Source organism: Brachyhypopomus gauderio, chromosome 5 (genome assembly GCF_052324685.1).
Source record: "Brachyhypopomus gauderio isolate BG-103 chromosome 5, BGAUD_0.2, whole genome shotgun sequence".
Taxonomy (NCBI): Eukaryota; Metazoa; Chordata; class Actinopteri; order Gymnotiformes; family Hypopomidae; genus Brachyhypopomus; species Brachyhypopomus gauderio.
The window spans coordinates 7,192,053-7,202,052 of record NC_135215.1 but is presented as its reverse complement, the minus strand read 5'-3'; the positions used below and the strand labels follow the sequence as shown (position 1 = coordinate 7,202,052).

Sequence of the window (10,000 nt, the reverse complement as noted above, 5' to 3'; positions counted from 1 at the left end):
CAAACACGGCGAAAGGCTTGACGATATTGTCCCAACTTCGGACACCGGTTCATGCCTTTATTAATAAAGAACATGTCTATTTTTCCACATTTACGCTAGTTTTGTGACTTTTTTAAGGACCGGAACCAATTACAATACTTTACATTTTTAAATTGCTTCCAGAACCGAGCAGTTCGAGATACGAGCACGGGTCTGGAATGGATTAAACTCGTATCTCGAGGTACCACTGTATAGAGGTTTTATTGTTAAGTTTACTTCTGTTGTGAAAAAACCAGTTGTCTCAGGTTGAGATAATTTAATTTAATTTGATGTAAATGCACTTTATATAGTGTAACTGTTTAGATTTGGGATTTTAAAGGATTTTATCCGGCACTGGTCTGCTGATGTGCAATAAATATCAAAAGTTAAACATCTTTCTGATCTACTCATTTCAATTGACTGTGAAAACTGTTTTTTCAAAAAATCCTTATTCATTGGCATATAACTTTTTTTTACTGTAATGCAAATAGTTACTTTCCCCGGTAATGGGTTACTTTTATTATAGAGTTCAGTTACTAATTCAGTTACTTTTTTTAACAAGTAGTGAGTAACTATAACTAATTACTTTTTTAAAGTAACGTTCCCAACACTGGTACTGAGTGTATGCATGTGTAGTGAGTGTATGCATGTGTAGTGAGTGTATGTGTGTAGTGAGTGTATGTGTGTAGTGAGTGTATGCATGTGTAGTGAGTGTATGTGTGTAGTGAGTGTATGCGTGTGTAGTGAGTGTATGTGTGTAGTGAGTGTATGTGTGTGTAGTGAGTGTATGCGTGTGTAGTGAGTGTATGCATATGTAGTGAGTGTATGTGTGTGGTGAGTGTATGCATGTGTAGTGAGTGTATGTGTGTGTAGTGAGTGTATGCATGTGTAGTGAGTGTATGTGTGTAGTGAGTGTACGCGTGTGTGGTGAGTGTATGCATGTGTAGTGAGTGTATGTATATGTAGTGAGTGTATGCGTGTGTAGTGAGTGTATACATGTGTAGTGAGTGTATGTGTATGTAGTGAGTGTATGTGTGTGTAGTGAGTGTATGTGTGTGTAGTGAGTGTATGTGTGTGTAGTGAGTGTATGTGTGTGTGGTGAGTGTATGCGTGTGTGGTGAGTGTATGCGTGTGTGGTGAGTGTATGCGTGTGTAGTGAGTGTATGTGTGTGTAGTGAGTGTATGTGTGTAGTGAGTGTATGCATGTGTAGTGAGTGTATGTGTGTGGTGAGTGTATGTGTGTGTAGTGAGTGTATGCATATGTAGTGAGTGTATGCATGTGTAGTGAGTGTATGTGTGTAGTGAGTGTATGCGTGTGTGGTGAGTGTATGCATGTGTAGTGAGTGTATGTATATGTAGTGAGTGTATGTGTGTGTAGTGAGTGTATGCATGTGTAGTGAGTGTATGTGTATGTAGTGAGTGTATGTGTGTGTAGTGAGTGTATGTGTGTGTGGTGAGTGTATGTGTATGTAGTGAGTGTATGTGTGTGTAGTGAGTGTATGTGTGTGTAGTGAGTGTATGCGTGTGTGGTGAGTGTATGCATGTGTAGTGAGTGTATGTATATGTAGTGAGTGTATGTGTGTGTAGTGAGTGTATGTGTGTGTAGTGAGTGTATGTGTGTAGTGAGTGTATGCATGTGTAGTGAGTGTATGTGTGTAGTGTGTATGCATGTGTAGTGTGTATGCGTGTGTAGTGAGTGTATGCATATGTAGTGAGTGTATGCATGTGTAGTGAGTGTATGTGTGTAGTGAGTGTATGTGTGTAGTGAGTGTATGCATGTGTAGTGAGTGTATGCATGTGTAGTGAGTGTATGTGGGTGTAGTGATTGTATGTGTGTGTAGTGAGTGGACATGAGTGAAAACATGTGTCTTTTATGTAGCCACACAAAGACCCTTTTCAAGATGGAGCAGACATTAATGCTAGACCCATACAACTTGCCACACACACACACACACACACACACACTTTGATGGGGTATAAAAATAAAATTGAGTGCGCAGATAGAGGGAAGATGATGGAGTGACCGGCATTTTGGAAAATTCTCTCTCTTTTCTCACTCTCTTTTTCTCCAGAAAGGTATAAAAGCAAATATTTCACTCAGCGTCTCGAGGCCATCCATCAGATTTGTGCATACGACAGCCAACGCAAACGCAGCAGGGTCCTTGTGCAAACCCTCGCGGAGAGACAGCTCTCACAGGCCTGTGTTGCGGAATGTGTTCTCCGTTTAGCTGATGCAAAAACAGAACCCCATCCAACGTTGCTATCCTTCAGCAATGAGTGGGTCAATCCGACCCACTTAGAGATCAGCACAAAATGGCCTGCTAAGATTCCAGGACCTGTTCCTATAAAATGTCATGTAGAAAATCGACTTGCATCACAGACAAATTGAGTATTTTAGAGTAATGTCTGTGGTAAGCAAGCTATCAGGCTGATTAATGTAGTCTGAGGGTCAGCATTAGCGTTTGGAAGTGTGAGGTCTGCCGAGTGACAGCTCCACAGCTAAGAGTGCCAAGAGGGGGGAGGTTTGTTTGGTTTGTGTGAGAGTTTCCCACTCACAGGTAGATCGAGACAGATCTCTTCACTGATCTCAGTGGGACATTCCAGGACTTAGCAAGACATGTCCCGGAGATTCCAACCTTCCTCCGCTGTGGTTATCAGCCAGTTTCTTTTCACAATCACCTTGTATCATGATATTCAAACAGTCAATATGAAACAGATGACTGGAAAACTATGTTAACTGTATGTTACACAGCAGCAGAGTAGCGGCATGTCTAATGTGTGCTGGCTACCGGTGGCCACTAGATGCCAGCAGTGAGCGGAGGGTGTTCATCACGATCACAAGCACGCCATGCGGTCTCCTCAGCAGCAGCGACAGCTCTGTGCATGTCACGTTTTAATTGGCTGACCGGGCAGCTGATCTGTGTCCTGTGATGAAAGAAGAGGACCAGGTCCAGATTGGTCAAAGTGGGCAGCTCGACCGACTTGGTCTGCCCTGACCGGTGGAGTGTCCCCTGGTCTGGACTGCAGTGGACGGAAGTGCGGAGACACGTGGTACTGACCTGCCAGGAAGAGTGCGTTTGACGGGCAGGACAGGGAACACACCTCCACCCCACCAGCCTTGGTGCAGCTGAGATGAGCGCGGGGGGCCGGCTTCCCACTGGGCAGACAATTCACCGCCTCTGAGGGTCACACAAGGTCACGTCACCATGGAAACACCACACACACACACACACACACACACACACACACACACACACACACACACACACACACACACAGAAGCACAAGTATGTATATACATTGAAAATGGACCTAAGAGATGTAACTAGAGCTTACCAACACAATCTTTCTTGTTCCAGTGTAGTTTTTGTCCAGGTGGACACACACACTCATAGCTGCCCTGTGTGTTTACACAGCCGTGTTCACAGCTGCCGTTATTGATGCTGCACTCATCAATGTCTGACAAACACACACACACACACAATATTGTTTTTTGCATGATAGCACAGGCAGTATATTCTGATTATGCTAAAACACACAGAAAATACTCAAAAACTATTCAGCAACGTTAAAAGGTGAGTATCATAAGTGTGAGTAGCCATGTGTGTGTGTGTGTGTGTGTGTGTGTGTGTGTGTGTGTGTGTGAGTTTGAACACACCTCCACAGTGTGTGAGTCCATAGAGAGTGTAGCCTCTGTGACACACACACTCAAAGCTTCCTGGATAGTTGATGCAGATGTGATCACAGGTCCTCTCGAAAGAGCACTCGTCAATATCTGCCGGGAAGATATCGTTAACGACAGAGTGCCTCCACAAACTTCCAGCTTACATGTGTGCAGTGTGGCAGACTCTCGGGTGTGTGCAGTGTGGCGGACTCGCTCGTGTGTGCAGAGTGGGTGACTCGTGTGTGTGCAGTGTGGCGGACTCTCGCATGTGTGTAGTGTGGTAGAATCTCGTGTGTGCAGAGTGGGTGACTCTCACGTGTGTGCAGTGTGGTGGACTCTCGTGCGTGCTGTGTGGCGGACTCTCACGTGTGTGCAGTGTTGGAGACTCTCTTGTGTGTGTGCAGTGTGGGAGACTCTTGCGTGTGTGCAGTGTTGGAGACTCTCTTGTGTGTGTGCAGTGTGGGAGACTCTCACGTGTGTGCAGTGTTGGAGACTCTCTTGTGTGTGTTGGCAGGGGGTGTGTGATGGTCCTGACTGTGTAGTGTACACTCTCGCGTGTGTGCAGTGTAGGAGACTCTCGTGTGTGTGCAGTGTGGGAAACTCTTGCGTGTGTGCAGTGTGGCGGACTCTCACGTGTGTGCAGTGTGGGAGACTCGTGTGTGTGCATAGAGTGGGTGACTCTCGTGTGTGCAGAGTGGGAGACTCTTGCGTGTGTGCAGTGTGTGTGACTCTTGCGTGTGTGCAGAGTGGGAGACTCTTGCGTGTGTGCAGTGTGTGTGACTCTTGCATGTGTGCAGTGTGGGAGACTCTTGCGTGTGTGCAGTGTGAGAGACTCTTGCGTGCGTGCAGTGTGTGTGACTCTTGCGTGTGTGCAGTGTGGGAGACTCTTGCGTGTGTGCAGTGTGGGAGACTCTTGCATGTGTGCAGTGTGGCGGACTCTGCCGTTCCCTCCCTGTGTCCTGCTATTGCACACACTGTATGAGTAAGTGGACAGTGGGGTCAGTGGATCAAATGAGGCCAGTTTCTCTGAGAAGGGGACAGATACGTGCTGCTTCTCCTCTTCTGCTGCCAGACCCATCACACACCCAACATGGACCCAGAGCACTTAAACACCCAACTACACACACACACACACACACACACACACACACACACACACACACACACACACACACACACACACACACAACTGTTCCCACAGGTTAAACTGGCATGGAAAAGATAAATGTTCAAGAATAAAGTGAGAACAGAGCTATTTCTTGTCAGCAGACAGTGTTAAAAGTGCAAACAAAGAATGCAAACAGAGTATGGGAATGTGATAGAGAGAGAGAGAGAGAGAGAGAGAGAGAGAGAGAGAGAGAGAGAGAGAGGAGGAGGAGGAAGTGATTACTGGGAGGAGGAAGGTTGAATAAGAAAAATCTCAGACAGAGAAAACTGAGATAGCTATGAAAAAATAGCTTTTTTAAAAAGTTGTTGAGCGGGGGTGGCAAACGTAACACTCGTGACGGAGTGTTTTTCAATAGCCCTGAAGTAAATGCTCCGGTTTAAAATGAATTCTCCTGTCATAAATTATAAATGTTTTTTTTTTTGTCCGTTAATCAGGAATGAGATTGGGTCCGGACAGGACTGCGTTCGGGTCCGGATCCGGACCGCGTTGAGTACGGATCCGGACAGTTGAGTACGTCTGTTATAGACAGTAGGGCTTTATAGACAGCAGGACCTTATAGACAGTAGGACCTTATAGACAGCAGGACCTTATAGACAGTAGGACCTTATAGACAGCAGGACCTTATAGACAGTAGGACCTTATAGACAGTAGGACTGCAAAGCAGTGCCGCAAATCACTAGTGTACACTACACAGTCAGGACCATCACACACCCCCTGCCAACACACACATGTTCAAACTCACACACACACATTTTTAAGGTAGTGATGATACTTAGCAAAAGTAGCTGAATGTAATTTCTAGAATTCTAGATCAATTCTCGCTCTGCAGTCCATTAGTACTGTCTAATTGTAGTCTAGATAACCAGTGCCATAACTAGGTCCAACATTGCCTGCTATGAGTAGGGGTTAATCATGTTGAAACCTCAAGGCAACTAAAGCTAATTTGCCACAGAGTGTTCAAAGCTGCATGAATTCAAAATGACAGCTGTGCTAATTAAACAAATTTAAAACCAAAAAATACAAGCTGCACTTTTTCTGGACTTATGAAGTTTTAATTGCCATTTCAATTGACACCAAGACCACTGCACTGACACACAGTGACCACATGGAGGCAGCAGCAACAATGTACTTGATTGTCAGGTGCGCATCACTTACCTTGACAGGTGCGCTCATTGGTTAGGAGCTTGTGGCCTTTCTGACAGCTGCACTCAAAGCTTCCCACAGTGTTCCTGCAGACGTGGTCACAGCCACCATTGTTCTCCAGGCACTCATCAATGTCTGTAGTGTGAAGGAAGCATTGGGAACAGCACACGATATTAGCACACGCACAGGAGCTCACACACACACACACACACACACACACACACACACACACACACACACACACACACACACACGCACACACACGCACACACACACACACACACACGCACAGGAGCTCACACACACACCCATGCACGCAGGAGCTCACACACACACATACACAGGAGCTCACACACACACGCACAGGAGCTCACACACACACAAGAGCTCTCTCTCACACACACACACAGACTCTCTCACACACAGGCACAGGAGCTTACACACACACACACACACACACACACACACACACACACACACACACACACACACACACACACAGACTCTCAAACGCAAACATACATAGATTCACAAAGTTTGGCAAACCTTCTGCTGAGCGCTAGAACACTATTAGTAATTGTTCTATTAATTTAACACTTTCTTCCTTGTATTTATTTTCAATACTTTTCGATCACTGTCATATTTTGTTATATTATTGTGTCTTAACCGTGTGCGTGCATGTGTGTGTGCACCTGCACACGTACATGTGCTTGTATCTATTTGTGTGTATGCATTTGAGTTGTGCACATGTATGCGTGTGTGTTTTTGTGCACGTGCATACCTGTGTGCATGTGCATGTGTGTGTAAGAGCAGGTGTCTGTGTGAAACTTCAGTGGCACAACCACGAAATGCCCAAAACCACCTGATCATGTGACATGCATGTTCTCTGCAACACGTAAAGCGTGAAGGCTGTGGAAGGCCTTGACTCCGCTGGGTGCAGAAAAGAAATCCAACATTCATGTTTCCTTATTTACTTTACTCCTCTGTCCACCATAGACGTGCTTATGAACAGGACAACTGGATATCATCAAATCAAATGCAGGCAGTGATGAAGACATGGGGGAGGAAGGGGGTAGTCTATACTATGCAGGAACCCTGCTGGAGGTGTCTAACCCAACGAGTGAGAGGAGCCTGTGAAGATGAGGTTCTACAGTGAGGTTATACAGTGAGGTTCTGCAGTGAGGTTCTGCAGTGAGGTTATACAGTGAGGTTCTGCAGTGAGGTTCTGCAGTGAGGTTCTACAGTGAGGTTCTACAGTGAGGTTCTGCAGTGAGGTTCTGCAGTGAGGTTATACAGTGAGGTTCTGCAGTGAGGTTCTGCAGTGAGGTTCTGCAGTGAGGTTATACAGTGAGGTTATACAGTGAGGTTCTGCAGTGAGGTTCTGCAGTGAGGTTCTACAGTGAGGTTCTGCAGTGAGGTTATACAGTGAGGTTCTACAGTGAGGTTCTACAGTGAGGTTCTACAGTGAGGTTCTGCAGTGAGGTTCTGCAGTGAGGTTCTACAGTGAGGTTCTGCAGTGAGGTTCTACAGTGAGGTTCTACAGTGAGGTTCTGCAGTGAGGTTATACAGTGAGGTTCTACAGTGAGGTTCTGCAGTGAGGTTATACAGTGAGGTTATACAGTGAGGTTCTGCAGTGAGGTTATACAGTGAGGTTCTGCAGTGAGGTTCTGCAGTGAGGTTCTGCAGTGAGGTTCTACAGTGAGGTTCTGCAGTGAGGTTATACAGTGAGGTTCTGCAGTGAGGTTCTGCAGTGTGGTTCTACAGAGCGGTACATGTCTGAGAGAGGGTTACCAAGGAGCAGGACCCCCGATGGCACTTGTACTGGTCAGAATACAGTCTGTGGTGTCACTGGGATGGCCAACTCTCCATGGTGAGGGGCTGTGTAGGTCTTTGGGACAACCAGGACTCTGGGGGGAGGGTCTGTATGGGTCACTGGGATGACCAACCCGGTTGGGGGGGAGGGGCTGTGTGGGTTGCTAGGACACCAAACCTTTTTTGGGGAGGGGGTTATGATGGCTATGTGGACTTGGTGAGTGGGCTAATGGCAGAGCACACAGATTCCTTAGTTCAAATTTGATGTTTTAGAGTTCTAACAGTTGTCCTGTGTGTTTGTGTTTAAGTCGGTTGGTAGCGTGTCTCTTTGGTTAGCTACTGTTACAGAAATGTGTGCTGTCGTCATAATGTGTTTTTCTGTTAACGCTCTACTGTGTGTGATTCTCTCTAAAGACTACAGCATTAGCAGACATGATATTTTCTGGCTCTTCATCTGCATCACCACCACTATACAAAAGAGGGGCAAGGTAATCATGACCAGGAACGACTTTCTGATAGGCACACACACACGCACACACGCACACACACACACACACACACACACACACACACACACACACACACACACACACATGGAATGTGTGAATGGCCCACAGTAAATTAAACATCCAGCCTCCAAGCACCCTGCTACCATTGATATCTGAGGTCACCTCTCTCTCTCTTTCTCTCTTTCTCTCTCTCTTTTCTTTCTTTACTCATCTTGTCCTTTCTGTGTTCTGCCTCAGGGCTTCACCACACATCACTCTCCAAAGACAAGAAACAAGGGCACAGGGGGAAAGTCAGTAAAAGTCAGGCAGAGAAGAAGAGAGGAGGAGAGGAGGAGAGAGGAGGAGAGGAGGAGAGGAGGACGCAGGAGAGACAGGAGCATCCAGGAGAAACACCCCAGGCCTTGGTGCTGATTGGTGCTCTTCCTGAACGATGCTGGACATATGAAGAGAGAGAAGCACTGGTCTGAAATACCCTTCTTCACCTCCTCTGAGAAGGCAGGATCAGTGAGGATACAGTTCCCATTGGCTAACCTGCTATAGGTGACCTGAGGTGTTCCATAAAGGATACAGTTCCCATTGGCTAACCTGCTATAGGTGACCTGAGGTGTTCCGTAAAGGATACAGTTCCCATTGGCTAACCTGCTATAGGTGACCTGAGGTGTTCCGTAAAGGATACAGTTCCCATTGGCTAACCTGCTATAGGTGACATGAGGTGTTCTGTAAAGGAATCCTTCACTCAAAAATGCTGAGAGTGAACAGAACCCAGGCAGAGAGAGCTCAGGGCGAGCAGATCGGGCCATACCGATCGATCATGACTGGCGTGGATTTTTTTATGTTAGCCTTATCATTTTGGATCTTTAGCCTTTGTAAGCACTAACTGAATTAATCATTTGCTTTGTTACTAAAGTCTTGTCATTAACATTAAGAGTTAATAGTAAAAGTACTACAATACTCTATATAGGAGAGGACCATAGAAGGAACACAGAAGAGTTAACAGTAAAAGTACTACAATACTCTATATAGGAGAGGACCATAGAAGGAACACAGAAGAGTTAACAGTAAAAGTACTACAATACTCTATATAGGAGAGGACCATAGAAGGAACACAGAAGAGTTAATAGTAAAAGTACTACAATACTCTATATAGGAGATGACCATAGAAGGAACACAGAAGAGTTAACAGTAAAAGTACTACAATACTCTATATAGGAGAGGACCATAGAAGTAACATAGTAGAGTTAACAGTAAAAGTACTACAATACTCTATATAGGAGAGGACCATAGAAGTAACATAGAAGAGTTAACAGTAAAAGTACTACAATACTCTATATAGGAGAGGACCATAGAAGGAACACAGAAGAGTTAACAGTAACAGCCTTTTACACTTAAGGATATTTTTGAATTCACAACCTTCACTTTTAACAGAGCAATATTACATTATTTCTGTTTTTTTCTCAAGTGAATGATTTGTGTACTTCTCCCAACGCTGACTCTAAGTACCTTTTAATCATTTGTCTTCCACTTTAACCTGTCAGAGGTCAGATGGAGTCAGACAATGTCAGCTGATCAAAGATCAGTGCTAAAAGGTCAAGTGCTGTGTCCGGGAGCCTAAGACATGTACTTCATCAGGTCTGACACCGCATCTCCTATATACCTGTTGGGCTTTAACTGTGCAGGACATCAGCT

General features: G+C 45.4%; 1 protein-coding gene across 2 annotated transcripts in view; it reads right to left on the bottom strand.

The window, feature by feature from the left end:
• The window catches only part of scube1 (signal peptide, CUB domain, EGF-like 1), a 71,794-nt gene that overhangs the window by 12,386 nt on the left and 49,408 nt on the right, over positions 1 to 10,000 (bottom strand). For both annotated transcript variants that reach the window (XM_077005246.1, XM_077005247.1), the window contains 4 exons: positions 6,006 to 6,128; positions 3,677 to 3,793; positions 3,355 to 3,477; positions 3,078 to 3,197 (listed from right to left, as the gene is read on the bottom strand). In XM_077005246.1, coding sequence (XP_076861361.1) covers positions 3,078 to 3,197; positions 3,355 to 3,477; positions 3,677 to 3,793; positions 6,006 to 6,128 — 483 coding nt within the window. The remainder of the gene's footprint in view (positions 1 to 3,077; positions 3,198 to 3,354; positions 3,478 to 3,676; positions 3,794 to 6,005; positions 6,129 to 10,000) is intronic.